Source organism: Microcaecilia unicolor, chromosome 10, assembly GCF_901765095.1.
Source record: "Microcaecilia unicolor chromosome 10, aMicUni1.1, whole genome shotgun sequence".
NCBI classification, from domain to species: Eukaryota; Metazoa; Chordata; class Amphibia; order Gymnophiona; family Siphonopidae; genus Microcaecilia; species Microcaecilia unicolor.
This window is the reverse complement of record NC_044040.1, coordinates 54,966,861-54,989,208: the sequence shown is the minus strand read 5'-3', so window position 1 is coordinate 54,989,208 and position 22,348 is coordinate 54,966,861. Positions and strand designations below refer to the sequence as shown.

General features: G+C 43.9%; 1 protein-coding gene across 1 annotated transcript in view; it reads left to right on the top strand.

Moving 5' to 3' along the window:
• The window catches only part of CAPZA2 (capping actin protein of muscle Z-line subunit alpha 2), a 98,449-nt gene that overhangs the window by 29,603 nt on the left and 46,498 nt on the right, over positions 1-22,348 (top strand). Inside the window, exons 3-6 of the mRNA XM_030216337.1 lie at positions 445-508; positions 5,294-5,345; positions 9,370-9,433; positions 16,661-16,867. Coding sequence (XP_030072197.1) covers positions 445-508; positions 5,294-5,345; positions 9,370-9,433; positions 16,661-16,867 — 387 coding nt within the window. The remainder of the gene's footprint in view (positions 1-444; positions 509-5,293; positions 5,346-9,369; positions 9,434-16,660; positions 16,868-22,348) is intronic.

Genomic DNA, 22,348 nt, shown 5'->3' with positions numbered 1-22,348 from the left:
CCCACTTCCCCTAGGTCCTAGGAGCTGGTTTCTACTAATTAAAACCACAAAGAGCTGCAGTGGCCTTGTATGATGACCATGGGCTTTGGGACTCATAGAACATCATGGTTCACTTCTGGAAATCTCTTACACTTTTGTCAACTTATTACCTCAAGTTTCTCTAACCTAGGCTCAGGTGGTGACATCACCATGAGTCAAGGCTATGTAACCTGCTGTCCTCAGAACTCCTTTTATGGGTAGGCAGCTCCGCTTTACGTAGCGGCAAGGTGACCTGACTGACTTCATTGTAAATTTGGAGACTACACATCTATTATTTTGCTATCAAACTAATATGTTTGCATTAAATGAAGCACAATAGTATCTCTCTTACGCGAGATTTTTTTTTGTTAAAAGCACATTTACACATTCAAATGAATATTCAAAGAGACTTTTTCTCTCCACAAGGTACGTGTAGCAGCAAAGTTCATCGTTCATGCTCCTCCTGGAGAGTTTAATGAGGTGTTCAATGGTGAGTAATATAGATAAATGTTACTCTCTTAATTCTTGTTAATATACTGATGAGACAAAGTGCTTTGTATTCTTAATGTATGGTATTCATTCTCATTTTTGTTCAAGTAGCCCCAGTGTGCCCACTTTGTGAAAGCTTTTCTCCAATGGAAGTTGGAAAGAATTATACTTAAGGGATTGGTTGAATAAAGCAAAGTGGCTCTCTGAAAATGTAATGTAACAGGATCAAATTTTGGCTTGGGAGAAAAAACAGTGGAGAGACAGAGCTAGAAAATTGGCTGCTGTGGACTAGGGGTTCTGGAGAAATAAGCCCCCTGCTAGTGTATGTATTCTATATGGGAGAAGCAGTTCCAGCTTTTGCAGCTGTACTCTTCTGCTTACCAAAAATAACCCCTTCCTCCGCAAAAGTATACTGAAACTTCTCCACCCCATGGTCATAGCTGCCTGTTCCTGGGTGTGGATTGGTTGCAAATAATTCCATGCCTCATGCTTAGCATGCTTTCCCCACATGTTTATTTGCCAGAGCAGAAAATACACTAGAAAGTGTAATCTTAACCCTGCCAGGCTGAAAGCAAAACTGCTGTGTTCAGTATATGTACATTTTGCCTGCTGCTTCAGTGCCTCCAGATTTTGTACTTTCTACTACATGTACATAATTTAAAAGCTACTTATTTCATATCTTTTATAGATAGGTATAGGAGAGTATGCTGAAAGGTATCATGCTAAAATCTCTAACATTTTTCTTGTTTATCCTTAATGTTTTGCTAAATTAAAACAATTTGAAGCACATATTCTCCAAGTTGTAGTGAAGTTAGTTCTTAATTAGTAGTATAATCAATTCTTATCACTTTTAAATGATGGTTTTAAACATCCACTTGCCAGTGATTTTTATTTTGATGGCCCATGAATAGTTGTCTTTATCCTGAAGCTCTGACTGCCCTAGACTATGGTGCCATATCTATAACAGCTGTTCAGTGCAGGATGCAGTCAAGTGCACAAGTGGGGTGGTATCATTAGATGGTGCTGGGACAGAACAGCTCTGTAAGAGTCTCAGAACTAGTGTAAAGTTCTGAGCATGTACACCCCTTTCTGTCCACATAAGTCCCCTCACTTTTTGTATTTTCTGCTCTGCCAAACAGATCTGAAAACAGCTGTCATGTTTTTTTTTATAGTGTTTAATCTGTCTTCAGTTAATACAAGTAAAAATGTTTGTTCATCCTTCCTGTGGCGTATGGGACAGACCAACTCAGAGTTTTAACCATTTCCTTAGTGTGAAAAAGATCCATAATTGACACCGGTTCCCATCTCTTTGGGTTCAGATCATAACCAAACTGAATGGCAACACTGTGAAAGAATGTCTGTGAGCTTGAAAAGATCACCTCGATCTGCTTCATAACCATTATGAGGCAGAAAGGCTTCTCTACAGAGATCAACTGATTTGCATTCAGATTCTCCTTTTATATCCATTATCTCTGCTGCCCTACATAGTGACTTCAGAATTAGTGCCATGGGTCCTCAGGTTCATCACAAATCTCAGTCGAGATGTCTGTTAATCTTTGCAATCACACATGTCTAATCATAAAGAAACTTTTAACTGCATTCTAAACTGGTGACAAAGCACCATCATATTAGTGCAAATACAGTCATGGCTATATGTCTTAAGAAAAATTTTGAATTGGAATTGGTTGATTTAAAAAAAAGTTTAATTGTGACTAATCTCTTGAAAGATGCCCTGGTAATTTAGGGCAGGGGTAGAGCAGCGATTCCCAGTCACTGCTGTGTGCTCCAGGTTCAAAATGACAGCCACAACCCTTATATATTAGTGCTGTTGCATAATCATAATTACCTATTGCGATTAACAAATTTTAATGATGACCAAGATAATTAATTATGATTAATCAGCACTATTAAGTGCAAGCAGATACAAATCCCCACTGCTCTACCTATACCAAGCAAAAGGCATTGGAAAGATTACAGCCCTGATATACCTTAATCAGTGCAGGTTTAACTGATTTCTAGGACAGAGGTCCTTCAGTGCATATCAGTTGGAGTTTGCAGCACTACTCCTTTCTCTCTGCAGTGATCTAGCACAGAGCCCGCACAGACATCTTCATCAATCATAATGCAGGCCTCTGCCTTATCTTTCCTTCCCTAATTTAGCTTCAGGCATAAAAAATTAGAAATTGTGTCTAAAAGTGTGCTATAAAGCATATTTCCCAAAAGGGCCTTCTGGAAATTGCAGAATTGTTTTCTTGCACATGCAGCTGTAGAGATTTAAAACCTACTTTGACCCACCCACCCATATACACAACAAATTGTATTACAGTACTTTGTATTTAGATTCCTCCATAGTGGTTATGTACAACTACTAATGGAGTTTCATTATTCTGTTAGACTAGCCCAGACCTACAGGCATTAGCAGATGGAGGCAGAGACTTGAAGATTCTGATGGCGATATTGTTATAACAAATGGTACAGCCAAGAATATTCCAGTATTTCTTCCTTCAGCAGATGGTACAAGGTGAACTGATGCAGGTGCAACAGTTTTGCTTTTGGACCAAACTACCCGAGCCTCTTTCTGAGGCCCTTTGTTCTGTGTTTGAAGTCTTCTCATGTACTTTTCAGGATCCTAAGTCGCTGTAGGACATTGAGGTAGAGGAGGGCTGCTAGTTCTTCCTCGGTGATCCAGAGCCTCAGTGTACAGGAGCAGGTGTAAATCCCCCAAGGCTCTTAAAAACAAAACACAACAATTAAAAAAAAAACATATTGGGAGCTGATGCTGCTCCTTCCTTGAGGGGGAATACAGTTAAAAAAGAAAAAAAAAAACATTCACAGCCCAGCAATTACAGGGCAGGGAGAGGAGGAAGAGCCTGCTACGGAAGTCGTTTCAGACCAAACCTCGGTTGGCGCTAACCCTCCCCTGAACGCTGAGGCAACAACTTTGGAGGGGAATCCTCTGGCGGAGATAAACCTACAGGCGATATGGAGAATGCTGCAGGCTTTAAACCAGACAATAACAAAATCTGCTCGGGATACATCTCAACTAGTAAGTAAAATTGACTTTCTGACCAACTCTTTAGAAAAAACTAAACAAGAGGCGATGTTACAAACTGAGGCACTTCAGCAGGAAGTAAAATCTTTAAAATCAGTGACTGAATCTTTAGTAACGGATAAAATGGTGATACATAGGAAAATTGAGCAATTTGAAAACTTTAATAGAAGGCTCAACCTTAGAATATTAAATTTTCCTTGGATTCAGGAGTTGAGCCCTACTGAGGTCTTTAAGAAGTACTTAAAAGAAATTCTGCTACACCCGGACTCAGCTATTCCTCCTTTAAATAGAGTATATTATTTACCGAGTCCTCCGTTAGCTGAACCAGGAGATAGTGGTAAGAAAAATAATTTGAATAAACCCTTGGAGACTCAAGCACAGTTGGACATTTCATTAATCTTGGAGACATCAATATCTGATATTGAAGAACGTAAAACCCTTTTAATATCATTTGTCTTTGAGCAAGATTTGAATGCTGTATTGAAGTTATACTTTAAAAATGCTTTGAAAATTTTTTGTGGTCAAAGAGAGTGGATATACCCAGATGTCTGTAAAACAACTCAAGACAGGAGAGAGAAATTTTTATTGTATAGAGAAGAGACCTGAGCCTTGGGGGCAACACATCTATTGGCTTACCCATGTAAATGTCTGGTTAAATATATGGGTGTAAAATATACTTTTTTTTGAACCAGAACATCTTAAAGCATTCCTGGAGATGAAAAAACTAGCTATGAAACCTGTAGAGTAACTGATATCATTTAAGTATTAAAGTAATAAGGGTAGATAGGCCAGGCCATATATGCATTTTCTTTTCCTTTCTTGTTTAAGATCTCCTATTATCTAAATCACTTCCCCCTCAGGGTAGAGTTGTGGTCTAATTAATTGTATAACTTGCTCTTTTCTTTTATTGAAAGTATTGTAAACTTAATGTCATAATTATTTTTGCTTTTGATCAAGTTGTACAATGTATTTCATATTGCATGTTCTGCGTGTAAAAAATTTAAATGATTAAAAAAAAAAAAAAACATTCACAGCAATAGGAGGAGGCAAACCAGTTGGCTGCGACATAGCAGTCTTAGCCATCTTTTTTTTTTTTTTTTTTTACCAGATATCAGGCCTATTGTAGTTGGACCCAGGGCAGCTAATTCTGCCTTTTGGGGGGCTGTGCATCAGAAGCTGCACCCTGGAAGTCTGCCCTGCCCTGTGGGGTAAAGGTTCTGGTGCATCCCATAGGTCTGGACTGGTCTAGCAGGATGATAAGAAAAATGAAATGTGTTCTTGCCTGTAAATTTCTTCTGCTTGAGTCCTACTAGACCAGTCTAGGACCCACCCCAGAAGACAGGGATTCGGTAGATTCCTGAATCCTTGGTCTGCTGTCGTCAGTATATAGTTGTTTCTGCAAAGGTAGCCCCATGGGGGCCTCTGTTCTGGGTTCAGTTTGGCTCTTTTGCTTTTTCCCTCTTAGTTGTTTGGCCTTTCTGAGTGGCTTTGGCATTAGTATACTGGAATGTTCCTGGTTGTACCACATATTATACTGGTAGTAAGGAACCATAATCTATAGCTCTGGACTGATCAAGCAACACTCAAGGAAAGGAAGTTTAACAGGTAAAAACAAATTTCACCATGCTTATGTGACACAGCATATGTTAAATACTTGTAACTATTTGGTCGCTCATGGTGGTGATTTTCTGATTTGTGTTCTACTTACATGATATTTTCTTTTTCATTCTGCAGATGTTCGGTTATTGCTTAATAATGATAATCTTCTTAGGGAAGGAGCAGCCCAGTAAGTACCCTTTACCTGTAGAACTAAATAATTGCCTCTCAGATATTACATCTGTTAATTTAAATGAAGAATTGTGTAACTCCTGTATGATACAGTAAATGAAGTACAAATCTCATATTATGCAAATAGAAATCAGCTTGCATATTAACTTAAAATGATCTATCCTTTTTTTTTCTTAGTCTAAAATGTTGAAATGATTATTGAATAATTTGTAATATCTTGCTTTAAATATTTTAAATTTTGCAGTGGGTTTTCTACCTGTGCTTGTTAGTATTCATTTTTCTTTTATTTCCTATTACTACCAGTTTTCATTTAGGCATTTTGGTGATGGTGAAACACATTCTGTATTAACTTTGGTCATAAAGAAAATACAGAAGGTAATCGAGACATTTCACGCTTTAATGTATGGTTTTAAAGGAAGCTGTATCCTCTACATTTCTTGCAGAGGGTACATTTTTCTACAGTACAGTACGGGCAATAGCTAGTACACTACTTGTCTTGTAGCAATAAAGTTAAGTTGGAGAGCAATGTGGCATGTTGCTGCAGAAGGCTTTTCACAGTGATAGTTTTTCATACACATAATTAGGGCAGTGTCAGAATCGGTTAGTTTTTGTATATATTGGGCTGGATTCAGTAAATGGCACTCAAAATTTGGCACCCAAAAAAATCAGCACTTAGCGCAATTCTATAAAAGGTCCACACACTTTATAGAATAGTGCCTAGGTGCGGATCCTGTGCCTAACTTTTGAGTGCTGGACTTACCTGCTGAAACCAGGTGTAAATACCAGCACCCAAGTTAAGTGCACTTAAGCCAAATTCTGTAATTCTGTGTGCAACTTGTTGGAATGCCCTCAACACTTCCCTGGCCACGCCCTCTTTTTCAGATATCCACAATGAATACTCACAGCGATTTGCATGCTATGCCTCCACTGCATGCAAATCTCTTATTCATTGTGAATATCCTGAAAACCTGACTGGCAGGGGCACCTCCAAGACCAGGTTTGGGAACCACCTGGATAGGAAATAGAGATATTAAGGTATATTTGAAGTTTTTTTTTTTTTTTAATAATTAGGACTTTATATTTCTGCCACTTCTTTGTGATCTCCAGTTGTATTTCTTAGAGCTTCAGGATATTCTCTCTTTCTAGGAGGTAGTTGCTGTGCCGCAATAGTTGTGACTCTGGAAAAGATTTATTTTTCTCTTTATTGTTTAGATCAACCTGGTGGATCATTTTGGTGCTGAATTAGGAGTTATAGGGTATTATGAGGGGAACCAGCCGTAAGGTATAGGTTCTCTTAAAGGAAACGGTGCACACCATAGCAATTTATTTATTTTTATTTATTTATTCATACTTGTATCCTACAATTATCCAAAAACGAGTTTTGGTTCAATGTAGCTTACATTTAACAGTTATTAGAGATTACATTGATTCAATTACATCTACAATGTTGTATGATGCTGGGTTTTACAGTGGTTTCAAGGCAGGCTTAATCTTCACTAAAGCCTTAAGTAATGCATTGGTTATATACACAGCTATCTAATATAGTGGGCAAGTTACTTTTCACTCCCCCAGATTCTGTGAATATGGGCACTAGATGATGAATCGAGAGAAAACAAGCAAGGAATAGATGATGAATCCAAGGATAACAGGAAAATTTGGCCAGCCAGTGTTGGACATGGACCGAGAGCATGGGAGCACAAATAGCAAGGAAGTACGCCAGCTAGAATTTGAAGGCAGACAAAGGAGCATAGAGCAGATAAATGCCTGATTAGGACACACAGAGTCCAAAACAAAGAGGGCATATTCATCTAATCAAGAACCATACAGGATAGGAAAACAGTACCCTCATGGCACAGCTAGGCCAACTCAAGCCTACTGCTGGCCCTGACAGGCATTGATCATCCTCAAAATATGTGAGTCTTCATACTAGGAAAACGGGTGACAACCTCAGATATGGAAGGTTTGAGAAGGTATACTTCAACTGAAATTACTTAGAAAATAGTGAGCCAACTGCAAATAGATCTTTTCCTAAAGCAGAGTGTTTGAGGTATGACAGAAAGAAACTTGTCTCATGTAGAAATTGATCATGGCAAAATAAGCTCATGGATGGATGTTCTGACATTTAGACAGAAGATTTGATATTTATCGTTCAATGATTGTTCAGATAGAGGGTGCATGACTTTGGAATAAATTACCATGTGAGTTGCACAGTAAGAGCTCAATATTACAGTTCAGAAAACTGAAGACACATTTTTCTTTGTGTATTGTACTTAAGCATAGTGGCTTATTTATTGTTTTGCTGGTTGACTCATTAGACTCTTATGTATTATTTTATGATGAGTTTGTCTTGTGTGTGTTAGATTTTATGTATGTTACACATTGTATTCTGTCTAGAATTGTAAGAGTGCAGATTGTAAATATTTTAAATAAATAAAAACCTGGCTAATGGTATGGCTTCTGGTGCAACAAAAGCGGCTGAGTTTGAGAAAATGATTGGCTTGTAAAGTCATTAAACTGGTGTTGTGATCAAAGTGTAATCAGAATTGATAGTAGCTGAAAAAACAGTGAAGGTGTTGAAATGAAAACTATTGGAGACTATATCTACAGTCTTTATTAGAAATTGTTCAGGGACATTTCAGATCAAAAGAACACAGGACACTAGGGGGCCTGGTGAAGAAAGACCATGCCAAATCAAATTCCTGCATTTCTTGGCTAGAGAGGATGTTTAAGAAGTCTCCCCCCCCCCCCCCCCCCCCCCCAGTATTCTCTTGATAAAATGGAAGCGCATGCTCCATCTGTCTTTATAAACTGTTAGTACAAACCCTGCCAACATTGCACCTAGATTGATGATGCCTTGAGTGCAGGTATAAATGTTTGATTGGAAAGGAATTAGTTAGAAATCCAGCTGCATAAGAGTTTTCTGAAATTGGAATTTAATGGGAGTCAGTTTAATGGTTTGGAAGGAACTTGCTACCACTTTATTTGAAGCACTTTGTATGGGAGGTGCCTTATTTTCATACAATCTGCAGCACAGTTCTGGCATAGAGGGAAGGTGTTAAACAGTGCTGTAAGGCTGGTTTGCATGGATTGCGTGAATGTCTGGAATGTGGGCTGATTTGTAGGTCCGTGTCTGTGAGTTGATGGAAAGTGATATATTGTTTAATATTTTGGAAAGCATACTGCTGGTGGTGAAATACAAAGATAACCTAGTTGGATTTTCATATATGAAGTTGGTATGCATAATGTATAGGGATGTAAGCTCTTTAATGAATAAAGTTTGGATTACCAATTTTATGTTGCAGTAGAATTAGAGTAAACCTTTGTGGTTACATTCTGCTTGGTTAGTGAATTGCACACTGTATGTTGCATGGAATCCATAAATCCCTGTTTGCAGTTTGATCAGAATTATTTATTTATTTTACTTATTTATTTGACATTTATATCCCACATTAGCCCGAGTAGAACTCAGGTTCAATGTGGCTTACATAACAATTAGAAAAGCATGAACAAGTTCAAATATTACAAATATAACAAAGAGAGAGCAAAACATTTAACAAAATTATAGCAAAGATAAGTTTGGCTGTGACAGAACATGTGCTGAACAATGTTATAGAATGAATTTATTTTATAAGCTGTTTCACTTTGTCTACAATGGATTTATACATGCTTTGTATGTTTGATTTCAATTTTCATATAATATAATCATTGATCTATTAAAACAGAATAGGGTTTAAATCTGTCATGCTGTATGGAGAGAGCAGCCACAGCCCTCTTAAAGGAAAGTAATGTCTAAGCCATTGTACAAGAACTGCACTTCTTGAGGTGGTGATAGCACACTGAGGCACTAGATTCTGAAATACTACTTTGTGGTCACAAACATTTGTATGTGGTTATCTTGCCTCTTTTTTTTTTTTTTTTTTTTTTTAAGTATTTTGCTATGGGTTCTGTAGAAAACTGTTTTCAAAAAAGGTAACTTATTTTAAAAAAATTTGAAATATTTAATAATGTGTTTTTCTTTTCAGTGCATTTGCACAGTACAACCTGGACCAGTTTACTCCAGTAAAAATCGATGGATATGATGATCAGGTAGTCTAAATTTAAACTGTTTTCTTTTAATATGCCTTAAAGTTAATCCGCTAGTTTTTAATATAAAGCAAAAGTTTGTAAGAGTTTAAAATTGTACAGTAAAATGTGTGTGCAGATGAGTTTACGGAAACAACTTTAGTACTGGAATTTCAGCATCACCCTTCCAAAGGCCGCTATCTTTGATAAAGTTCACCAAAAGTAGTTTGGTGCCCAAGACTTTTTTTTTTTTTTGTCTCTATCAAAATAAGTTGACTGTTTTTATAATATGAAACTCTATATAGGTGTGTTTATGCTCTGTTTTTAAGTAGATTGCAGAACCTAGTACTGTTTTACAGACCATGTATAGTTAACAAGCTGGTCATGAAATAAGAGTGAGTGTGTAAGGTCTGGGAAGGTCTTATGTATTGATTTGTCTTAACACTTCATTTTTTCTAGCTAACCTTTGTGTTTACACCCTAAACCACATACAATTTTTAGGGACATTTTAGTCTTAACTTTCTCCGAGGACAAGCAGGCTGCTTGTTCTCACTGATGGGTGACGTCCACGGCAGCCCCTCCAATCGGAAACTTCACTAGCAAAGTCCTTTGCTAGCCCTCGCGCGCCCGCGCGCACCGCGCATGCGCGGCCGTCTTCCCGCCCGAAACCGGCTCGAGCCGGCCAGTCTTCTTTTGTCCGCACTCGGTACGGTCGTGTTTTCGCCGTGTCGAGCCCCGGAAAGTCGACCTCGCGCGTCCAATTTGTTTTGAACGTGTTTTTTTTCCTTCGGGAAAGCTTTGTCCTAGTCGGGAAGTGCTCCGGAAACCCCCCGCTGGGTTTCGTGTAAATCCTCCCCGTACTTCCAGCTTTTTTGCCCCGGTAAGTTTTCTTTCGTCGTCGGGGTAGGCCTCTTTTCGGCCTCGGTCGAGATTTTTCTCCCTCTAAATTTGGTGCTTCAAATTTCGCCATTTCGGCTTTTGATTTCGCCGGCGTGATTTTTCCGCCCATGACATCGAAGCCTTCCAGCGGCTTCAAGAAGTGCACCCAGTGCGCCCGGGTTATCTCGCTCACTGATCGACACTCGTCGTGTCTTCAGTGTCTGGGGGCCGAGCACCGCCCTCAGAACTGCAGTCTGTGTTCCCTGCTTCAAAGGCGGACTCAGGTAGCGAGACTAGCCCAGTGGAACGTGTTGTTCTCGGGCTCTTCGTCGGCATCGGCACCGGGATCTTCGAGTGCATCGACGTCGTCAGCGTCCAGACCATCTTCCTCGGCCGCCCCTGCATCGAGTGCATCGAGGCATCGGGCCTCTGCATCGGCGCCGAGACATCGGATAGCTGCATCGACGTCGGTGGTACCAGGACCTCGTCTGCTGATGTCGTCGGACGGTGGTGCATCGGGTGGAGTGCAGGTGAGGGCTGTCCATTCCCCTGCTGGTGGCGGTGAGCCCTCGGGTGGGTCTCCGCCTACCCTGAGGGCTCCTGCGGTACAGCCCCCCCGAGATCGACCTTCTTCAGTCTCGGCCCCGAGGAAGCGACGGATGGATTCGACGTCCTCCTCGTCGGTGCCGGGGAGCTCCGGTGACATGCTTCGGAAGAAATCGAAGAAGCATCGGCACCGGTCTCCTCCCCGTGTCGGCACCGAGAGCTCTGGGTCGCCGAGGGATTCGGCACCCAGCAGGCATCGGCACCGAGAGGACCGCTCACCCTCTGTTCAGGAGGTGTCGATGCGCTCCGCTCTGGACAGCCCGGAACAGCCTCCACGCCCGGAACAGGTACTGACGTCGACGCCTGCATCGACCTCTCAGCCTTTCTCTGCAGCCGCTCTAAACGAGAGCCTCCGGGCCGTTCTCCCAGAGATTCTGGGAGAGCTGTTGCGCCCTATCCCTCCGGTACCGGCGGTGCTTGCGCCACCGGTACCGTCGAGCGTGGCGCCGGCTGGCCCATCGCCCAGGTTGAGGTCCCCGACGTCGGTACCGCGTGCGGTACCGACCGCGGCCACCTCCCAGGAAGGCTCCCCGACTACGTCGGCGGAGGGAGCTTCGCCGATGCGGGCGAGGGAGTCTACCTCTCGACGCCCCCATCGTGGACGGGGTTCCACGGAGTCGAGCAGGGCGAGGTTGCAGACACAGGTCCGTGAACTTGTGTCTGACACCGAGGGTGAGGCCTCGTGGGAGGAAGAGGAAGATCCCAGATATTTCTCTGACGAGGAGTCTGAGGGTCTTCCGTCTGATCCCACTCCCTCTCCTGAGAGACAGCTTTCTCCTCCCGAGAGTCTGTCTTTTGCCTCCTTTGTCCGGGAGATGTCTACGGCCATCCCCTTCCCGGTGGTTGTGGAGGACGAGCCCAGGGCTGAAATGTTTGAGCTCCTGGACTACCCTTCTCCACCTAAGGAAGCGTCCACTGTTCCCTTGCACCATGTCCTGAAGAAGACATTGCTTGCGAACTGGACCAAGCCATTAACTAATCCCCACATTCCCAAGAAGATCGAGTCCCAGTACCGGATCCATGGGGACCCAGAGCTGATGCGCACCCAGTTGCCTCATGACTCTGGAGTTGTGGATTTGGCCCTAAAGAAGGCTAAGAGTTCTAGGGAACATGCTTCGGCGCCCCCGGGCAAGGACGCTAGAACCTTAGACTCCTTTGGGAGGAAGGCCTACCATTCCTCTATGCTCGTGTCCAAGATCCAGTCTTACCAGCTCTACACGAGCATACACATGCGGAATAATGTGCGGCAGTTGGCGGGCTTGGTTGATGCTCTTCCCCCTGAGCAAGCCAAGCCTTTTCAGGAGGTGGTCAGGCAGCTGAAGGCGTGCAGAAAATTCCTGGCCAGAGGAGTTTATGACACTTTTGATGTTGCGTCCAGGGCCGCTGCTCAAGGTGTGGTGATGCGCAGGCTCTCATGGCTGCGTGCCGCCGACCTGGAGAATAGAATCCAGCAGCGGATTACGGACTTGCCTTGCCGTGCGGATAACATTTTTGGCGAAAAAGTCGAGCAGGTGGTAGAGTCTCTCCACCAGCGGGACACCGCATTCGACAAGTTCGCCCGCCGGCAGCCTTCAGCTTCTACCTCTACAGGTAGACGATTTTTCGGGGGAAGGAAGACTGTTCCCTATACTTCTGGCAAGCGTAGGTACAATCCTCCTTCCCGACAGCCTGCGGCCCAGGCTAAGCCCCAGCGCGCTCGCTCTCGTCAGCAGCGTGCGAATCAGCAAGGCCCCGCGGCTCCCCAGCAAAAGCAAGGGGCGAGCTTTTGACTGGCTCCAGCAGAGCATAGCCGACATCCAAGTGTCAGTGCCGGGCGACCTGCCTGTCGGAGGGAGGTTGAAAGCTTTTCACCAAAGGTGGCCTCTCATAACCTCCGATCAGTGGGTTCTCCAAATAGTCCGGCAAGGATACACCCTCAATTTGGCCTCTCAACCTCCAAATTGTCCACCGGGAGCTCAGTCCTACAGCTTCCAGCACAAGCAGGTACTTGCAGAGGAACTCTCCGCCCTTCTCAGCGCCAATGCGGTCGAGCCCGTGCCATCCGGGCAAGAAGGGCTGGGGTTCTATTCCAGGTACTTCCTTGTGGAAAAGAAAACAGGGGGGATGCGTCCCATCCTAGACCTAAGGGCCCTGAACAAATATCTCGTAAAAGAAAAGTTCAGGATGCTTTCCCTGGGCACCCTTCTCCCCATGATTCAGCAAAACGATTGGCTATGCTCTCTGGACTTGAAGGATGCCTACACACACATCCCGATACTGCCAGCTCACAGACAGTATCTGCGATTTCAGCTGGGCGCACGCCACTTCCAGTACTGTGTGCTACCCTTTGGGCTCGCCTCTGCGCCCAGGGTGTTCACAAAGTGCCTAGCTGTGGTAGCAGCGGCGCTTCGCAGGCTGGGAGTGCACGTGTTCCCATATCTCGACGATTGGCTGGTGAAGAACACATCCGAGGCAGGAGCCCTGCAGTCCATGCAGATGACTATTCGCCTCCTGGAGCTACTGGGGTTTGTGATAAATTACCCAAAGTCCCATCTTCTCCCAGTGCAGAAACTCGAATTCATCGGAGCCCTGCTGGATTCTCGGACGGCTCGCGCCTATCTCCCAGAGGCGAGGGCCAACAACTTGTTGTCCCTCGTCTCGCGGGTGCGAGCGTCCCAGCAGATCACAGCTCGGCAGATGTTGAGATTGCTGGGCCACATGGCTTCCACAGTTCATGTGACTCCCATGGCCCGCCTTCACATGAGATCTGCTCAATGGACCCTAGCCTCCCAGTGGTATCAGGCCGCCGGGGGTCTAGAGGACGTGATCCACCTGTCCACGAGTTTTCTCGAATCCCTGTATTGGTGGACGATTTGCTCCAATTTGACTCTGGGACGTCCCTTCCAAATTCCTCAGCCTCAAAAAGTGCTGACCACGGATGCGTCTCTCCTGGGATGGGGAGCTCATGTCGATGGGCTTCACACCCAAGGAAGGTGGTCCCTCCAAGAAAGCGATCTACAGATCAATCTTCTGGAGTTGCGAGCGATCTGGAACGCTCTGAAGGCTTTCAGAGATCGGCTGTCCCATCAAATTATCCAAATTCAGACAGACAATCAGGTTGCCATGTACTATGTCAACAAGCAGGGGGGCACCGGATCTCGCCCCCTGTGTCAGGAAGCCGTCAGCATGTGGCTCTGGGCTCGCCGTCAAGGCATGGTGCTCCAAGCCACATATCTGGCAGGCGTAAACAACAGTCTGGCCGACAGGTTGAGCAGGATTATGCAACCTCACGAGTGGTCGCTCAATTCCCGTGTGGTGCGACAGATCTTCCAGGCGTGGGGCACCCCCCTGGTGGATCTCTTCGCATCTCAAGTGAACCACAAGGTCCCTCAGTTCTGTTCCAGGCTTCAGGCCCACGGCAGACTGGCGTCGGATGCCTTCCTCCTGGATTGGGGGGAAGGTCTGCTGTATGCTTATCCTCCCATTCCTCTGGTGGGGAAGACTTTGTTGAAACTCAAGCAAGACCGAGGCACCATGATTCTGATTGCTCCCTTTTGGCCGCGTCAGATCTGGTTCCCTCTTCTTCTGGAGTTATCCTCCGAAGAACCGTGGAGATTGGAGTGTTTTCCGACCCTCATCACGCAGGACGAAGGGGCTCTTCTGCATCCCAACCTCCAGGCCCTGGCTCTCACGGCCTGGATGTTGAGGGCGTAGACTTTGCCTCTTTGGGTCTGCCAGAGGGTGTCTCCCGCATCTTGCTTGCTTCCAGGAAAGACTCCACTAAGAGAAGTTACTTCTTTCATTGGAGGAGGTTTGCCGTCTGGTGTGACAGCAAGGCCCTAGATCCTCGCTCTTGTCCTACACAGACCCTGCTTGAATACCTTCTCCACTTGTCTGAGTCTGGTCTGAAGACCAACTCCGTAAGGGTTCACCTTAGTGCAATCAGTGCATACCATTACCAAGTGGAAGGTAAGCCGATCTCAGGACAGCCTTTAGTTGTTCGCTTCATGAGAGGTTTGCTTTTGTCAAAGCCCCCTGTCAAGCCTCCTACAGTGTCATGGGATCTCAATGTCGTTCTCTCCCAGCTGATGAAACCTCCTTTCGAGCCACTGAATTCCTGCCATCCGAAGTACTTGACCTGGAAGGTCATTTTCTTGGTGGCAGTTACCTCGGCTCGTAGAGTCAGTGAGCTTCAGGCCCTGGTAGCCCAGGCCCCTTACACCAAATTTCATCACAACAGAGTAGTCCTCCGCACTCACCCTAAGTTTCTGCCAAAGGTTGTGTCGGAGTTCCATCTGAACCAGTCAATTGTCTTGCCAACATTCTTTCCCCGTCCTCATTCCTGCCCTGCTGAACGTCAGCTGCACACATTGGACTGCAAGAGAGCATTGGCCTTCTATCTGGAGCGGACACAGCCCCACAGACAGTCCGCCCAATTGTTTGTTTCTTTTGATCCCAACAAGAGGGGAGTGGCTGTAGGGAAACGCACCATATCCAATTGGCTAGCAGATTGCATTTCCTTCACTTACGCCCAGGCTGGGCTGGCTCTTGAGGGTCATGTCACGGCTCATAATGTTAGAGCCATGGCAGCGTCGGTAGCCCACTTGAAGTCAGCCACCATGGAGGAAATTTGCAAAGCTGCGACGTGGTCATCTGTCCACACATTCACATCTCATTACTGCCTGCAGCAGGATACCCGACGTGACAGTCGGTTCGGGCAGTCAGTTCTTCAGAACCTGTTTGGGCTTTAGGATCCAACTCCACCCCCCGAGGGCCCTGTTTGTTCTGTTCCAGGCTACACTCTCAGTTAGTTGGTAAATTTTTTAGGTCAATCTCAGTTATGTCCTCGCCGTTGCGAGGCCCAATTGACCAATGTTGTTGTTTTGAGTGAGCCTGGGGGCTAGGGATACCCCATCAGTGAGAACAAGCAGCCTGCTTGTCCTCGGAGAAAGCGAATGCTACATACCTGTAGAAGGTATTCTCCGAGGACAGCAGGCTGATTGTTCTCACAAACCCGCCCGCCTCCCCTTTGGAGTTGTGTCTTCCCTTGTATTGTCTTGCTACATACTGGACTGGCCGGCTCGAGCCGGTTTCGGGCGGGAAGACGGCCGCGCATGCGCGGTGCGCGCGGGCGCGCGAGGGCTAGCAAAGGACTTTGCTAGTGAAGTTTCCGATTGGAGGGGCTGCCGTGGACGTCACCCATCAGTGAGAACAATCAGCCTGCTGTCCTCGGAGAATACCTTCTACAGGTATGTAGCATTCGCTATAGTGTCTATCAGGGAGGGTCTGTCATGAACTCCTATTTTCCTCCCATATTGCAAAATTAGTTTACTTCCCTGGAGTGTATCATATTTTTTGGATGCCACCTGTGCTGGTATTGTGCTATTTTAAAAACTTTTTTAAAAATTCATATTTATTACAAACCACAAGTCAACAAGCATAGACAAGTATGAAACAGCAAAAGAAACCATTAGCATTAAACAGATGATACCTTGTGGTAATTTTTCATATAATACCCCTCCCTATTTTTATTACTTTAATATAGCATAAAGTATATGTCCTGTACATCTGAGACGACCATTGGGATTTTATTTGGCTTTTCTGTTTGTGATTGTTGAGTTTCATTTGGTTGACGTTTTGGTAAACTGCTGCTTTTGGCATCGTGGTACATTGATAGAGCAGCATCATTAAATATGTGCTTTCATATATGCAGTTCTCATACGTTTGCTTTGAGTGATTTTTTTTCTATAACTATAATAGCAATTAAAATGCAGTCTCTGTTGCCAGGTGTTAATTACGGAGCATGGAGACCTGGGCAATGGAAAATTTTTGGATCCCAGAAACAAGATTTCTTTCAAATTTGATCACTTAAGAAAAGAAGCTAGTGATCCACGGCCCCATGAAGTTGAGAATGCAATAGAGTCTTGGCGGAATGCAGTGGATGCTGCAGTGAGAGCCTACATAAAAGAGCATTACCCAGGAGGTGTCTGCACTGTAAGTAATCAAGTAGGGGGGAGGGTTGTTATATTTGTGCATTTACATTATTGGGATAGTTGACGGCAACATGCAGTGTTGCATACTGGTTAGTGTACAGAGATGTTTATCTGGCTATTCCATTTCTGCTTGCCTATTAACCATTCACTATGTCACCTTTCAGCAAGCCACTTAAGATTCTTTGGGCCCTGTTTACTAAGCCGTGTTAATAGCTGCGTTATTGTCTTTAATGTATGTTAACCATGTACGCGCCTACAGTATCCCTATAGGTGCCTACACGGTTAGCGCGCATGCTAATTGTAGGCGCATTAAAAACGCTAGCACGCCTTAGTAAACAGGGCCATTTGGGCATAAACATTTCTTTACAACATGGACAGTTTTTTTAACCATGTGACTTCTGCTATACAATATTGTGTTTACTGGCAGTGTATATTCTATTCTGTCTTATATTCCGCCTTTTTCACAATTGAATTCAAGGCGGATTACAAAAATCTTCAACAGTAGAAGGAAAACGTCATAAACAGTAAGTATAAAATTCTCAGTTAAGAGATCACACATCATTTACTGCTGAAAACAGATGTGTTTTTAAGACTTTCCAAAACTAAAAATAAGTAATTTGCCTTATTTTATTTGGAATACTGTTCCATTTATGCCTTGATATGAAAAGGATTGTTCTAACAGTGATTTCAGATGAATATTTTTTCATAGGATAGGCTATTCTAAGCATCAACAAATGTCTAGCATAAGGGGCGATAAGTTCTGTGGAATTTAAGCCATATCAAGATTTGAATACTAAGCAAGTGATTTTAAATTCAGTTCTCAACAGGAGATGCCCTTTCAAATTTATCTAACTTATAAATCAATCGTGCTGATATATTTTGAAGTAAATGCAATCTTTGTAATTTAATTGAGAGAACTGTACAGAGAGTTACAGTAATCTAATTGGGGTAGTAAAACTGAGTTATTATTCGAAAGTTTTTGGAATTTATAGAAGAACTTCTATTCTTGAATGTGTTAAGTTTGTAAATTTAGTTCTCCGAGGACAAGCAGGCTTCTTTATTCTCACAAGTGGGTGACGCTGATCTGCTTCACCCAGTCTGGCATTTTTCCAAAGCTAAAAAGAGCTTATTTTTTGGTTCTGTTTGTTTGCCTTTTTGGGTTTCAGTTCAGTCATAGTGAGGTGTATTTTCAAAATACTTAGACTTACAAAGTTACATAGAGGGGCATTTTCGAAAGGAACATCCAAGTTGTGATTTGGACGTCCTTGCAAAACGGTGAAATCCAAGGGCGGGGAAACGCGTATTTTTGAAACAAAATGGACATCCGTCTTTTCGAAAATACTGTCCAGGACGTCCAATTCCTTAAATTTGGACATCCCTAGATTTGGTCGTCCCTAGACATGGACGTTTCTGACTTTCGGTGATTTTCAAAACCAAAGACGTCCATGTCAAAAACTGCCAAATGTAAGCCATTTGGTCGTGGGAGGAGCCAGCATTTCTAGTGCACTGGTCCACCTGACATGCCAGGACAGCAACCAGGCACCCTAGGGGGCACTGCAGTGGACTTCACAAATTGCTCCCTTACTTTGTGTGCTGAGCCCCCCCAAAACCCAATATCCACAACTGTACACCACTACCATAGCCCTTACTGGTGAAGGGGGACACTTATATATGGGTACAGTGCGTTGGTTTTGGAGTGCTCGCTGTTCCCTCCACAAATGTAACAGGTAGGGGGAGTAAGGGCCTGGGTCCGCCTGTCTAAAGTGCACTGCAATACCCACTAAAACTGCTCCAGGGACCTCAGTATGACATCTGAGGCTGGCACAACATATTTTGAAAGATGTTTTTTGAGGGTGGGAGGAGGTTAGTGACCAGTGTGGGAGTAACGGGAGGTCATCCCTGATTCTCTCCGGTGGTCATCTGGTCATTTCTGGCACCTTTTTGTGCCTTAGTTTTAAGAAAAATAGGTCCATGTGAAAACGTCCAAGTGTTCGTCAGGGACATCCTTGGTTTTTTCGATTATGGGTGAAGGACATCCAAGTGTTAGGCACGCCCAAGTCCCGCCTTCGCTGTGCCTCCGACACGCCCCCCCTGATCTTTGGCCGTCCTTGCGACGGAGTGCAGTTGGAGACGTCCTGAATCGGGTTTCGATTATACCAATTTGGACTTCCTGGGAGAAGGACATCTATCTTCTGATTTAAGTCAAAAGATGGACATCCTTCTCTTTCAAAAATGAGCCCATAGTGACCTATGGAACTTTGTCAGTTTAAGTATTTGAAAATGAGCCCCACTGTGTATTTAAAGTATATGTTTAAAATATATAATCCTCAGGGTTTAGCATGACTTGGTGGCATTTTTTAGTACTATGCGTCTGTCAATGAAAGAAATAGCAAACATTTCTCCTCAGCTTCTCGGTTTAGGGAGGACTTATGCTAGATTCATCAGTTAATCTTTCTCCTTGACAATTGTAGAGAGGTGTGGTAGCCGTATTAGTCCACTTTTAAAGGTAATCAATAGAAATAAAACATGGAAAAGTAAAATAAGATGATACCTTGACAATTAAAACCATCAGTGGGTACTGTCTGCAGGGTGTTTACTGCTGGACAGTCCCAGACAGCTTGCATACTGAGGATGGGCATGGTGTTTTTAGTTTGCTATTTCTGAAGTTATTAAAATAAACAGGGGTGTTTTTTTGTTGTTCCTAAGATTTTATAAATTTAAGCATGATTTGATAGTGTTGCAATACATTTAAAAAAATTGGCAGACTGGGTCAACTGTTTTGATCTGCCTGTATTTGCTGTATTTGTTATTATAGTATAAATGAGTCAAATGTTTCACATAAGAAAATTTTTTTTCTTTCAATGTACTTTTTTTTCACTTTTATCCATTTTAGAGAGCTGTTAAACTTTGTATGAATGCCTTGAACCTAACTTTCTTTTCAAAATGTTATTCAAATGTCTTGTTTAAAATATATAGTACAAGACAATCCTTTTGTTTTGTCTATTTTAAGTGTTTTTATGCTTACATAAGTCAAAAGGTTAAGTATCCATTCCAGCATAAAAAATACAAATTACATATTCAGTGAGATGTGGATATAGTGATGTGGGGAACAGATTTCCATTCTTAACCATCTCCTGTGTAATTGAAATCTCCTCTTGAAGGCTAAAAGCGAAGCCTTTCACTAGAATGAAGTCTTTCATGTCCCTCCTGCCTGTAGGATCACTCATTGTGTTTGTGTCCTTGCACCTGCGCCTTGGAGACTTTGACATCACAGGTTCTATTGCTTCTTGAAAACCAAACCAGGAGTGTCTGTACTGCAAAAGCATGGATTTAGTTTTCCCCTTGAGAAAATAACCTGTACTTTTTCCAGGCCTTTCAAACAAGACAAAGTATAGATTTAAAAAAATTAAGTAATGGATGAACATTCGTAGCTTTCTGTATGGTTAATGTAGCTAATTTATATTGGTTTATTAAATCCTTTCTGGGGTTTGCATTTTACATCAAGTGGCAAGAGGTAAATGTCTTAGCTAATATGCTATAACTGCTTCAGTCTTGAAATGTTGGTTTCCATTACGTTGCTTCCCATTGTTCCAGAACCTGTGGGATAGTTGTGTCAATCAGCCAGCAGCTGGAGATAGGTCTCATCTCAGTTTTCAGTTCTCTCTCTCTCGGCATCCAGTCAGCTCCTTGGTATTTTCTATCTTCATCAGGTGGATGGACACACTTTTCAGCCTTTCTGGTTCTGAGTGATTTGATCCTGGTCCAGTTGGTGAACTGATCCCCAGTTGAGCTTTGTAGGTGATTTGAGTCTGCAGAGTCATATGTGGAAGTCTTCAGATCCCCTGTCTGTGGTACCCCACAAATTTACTTTTTAATACCTGCAGCAGATGAATCCAGAGACTTGTGGGTTGTGACACTCTACCAGTAGGTGGAGATAGAGTACTGAACTCTGTCTTATAGGACGGTATGCGCCTTGGTTAATCAGTTTTTCTCTATCTCCAGCAGTTGGTGGATGGTCTATCGCAAGCTCCTGGTTTCATCTGTGTTGTGGCTTCTGTTCTGGGGGTGCTTAGGCTAAGCAGTACTGGCTTTAGGGGGTGCACCTGGTGGTGCCAGGTCCTTCCCCCACCCTTATTCAGCCACTTTCTCCTTCCTCAGAGTGAAAAAAAAAAGGATTACAGCAGCTTTGTCTGCTTATGTGGCTACTTGGATGTTGGAAGGGTTTGACTCTGCTGCATCTTGTATACCCTAGGGCAGAGTGGCAAGTCAGAACTTGTTCCTGCAGATTTGGTGAGTGTCCCTTTACATTTTTCTCCCTCTTCAGGCTTACTCGTGGTTTCACTTGCTTTTTCCTTGTGATGCTTGCAGAGCCTAGTCTGCGCTGCTCATGCAATGCTAGAGAGCAGCATTGGGGAAATGTCAGCAGGGTGTTCCAAGGGTATTTCAGCGGAGCAGCTATATTTAAAGGGTGAACCACTGTCTCACCACACTGTGCAATCGCTGCCTCTCTCGCCTCTTCTGACTTTCTCCAAAGCGGTTTGTTTTTCAGTGCAAAAATAAAAAAGAAATCGAGCCTATATTCTACAAAGGTCTCCTTGGCATATACAGTCTTCTGCCTGTGTCTCTTGGCAGCAGTTGAAGGTTTCTGGGTCCTCACAAGGTTCTTAGCCTCTGCAGTTGGATTCTGTGGGTGAAGGGAGACATTTAGAACCTGTCTGTGTGGCAGATTTTGACTCCTCCCTCTTCCCCTCAGTCTGAATCAGGCTTGGCAGCAGCTTCCCTACCGTCTGTTTTTCTGAGGGAGTTGAGGAGGGAGAGATTCTGTCTTATGAGGAGGATGTTCCTACAGCTGTTAATTCCTCCTTGGGGGGGGAAAGTGTTAATTTCCTTTATCGCTAAAGCCCTGGGAGGCTCCATTTATAGATCAGTCACAAAACCCTAGCGCACTGGAAGACACTTAAAAGTGTTTCCTGTACATGAGGCTATACACAAGTTAATTTTGGCTCAGTGGACACCCCCAGCTTCAGGGTGGCCTGGACCATGACTCTTCTGTTGCTCTGGCCGAGCTTGGGAGGCTTACATTACCTTAAGATGACTTTTTTTGGTGGCTGCAGGCACAAAAAAAAAAATCACCTGCTGGTGGAGGGTGGAATTGCCTTAAAGGATGTGCAGGATGGGACATTGGGGTCTTCTTGACCTGCTTCTGTCCCTGCTTAGCTTGCTGCTCTGCTGGCCGTAGCTGCACAGCATGGTCGAGCCTAACAGCTGCTCCCAGAACAGACTCGGGACCATACCTGGTTGAGCTTGGACCTCTGTCAGGGTCCCATTTGGAGGGAGGATCCCTCCCGCTTTAGTCTTACAGTCTGGCTCTTGAAAGGCTGAAATGGAGATGGAAAGGATATGCTGACGATATTGTTGTAACTTTACTTCTGGCAAGAAAGCGCGCAACTTTAGCCGTGTATGCTCTTGTCTGTCAAGTTTT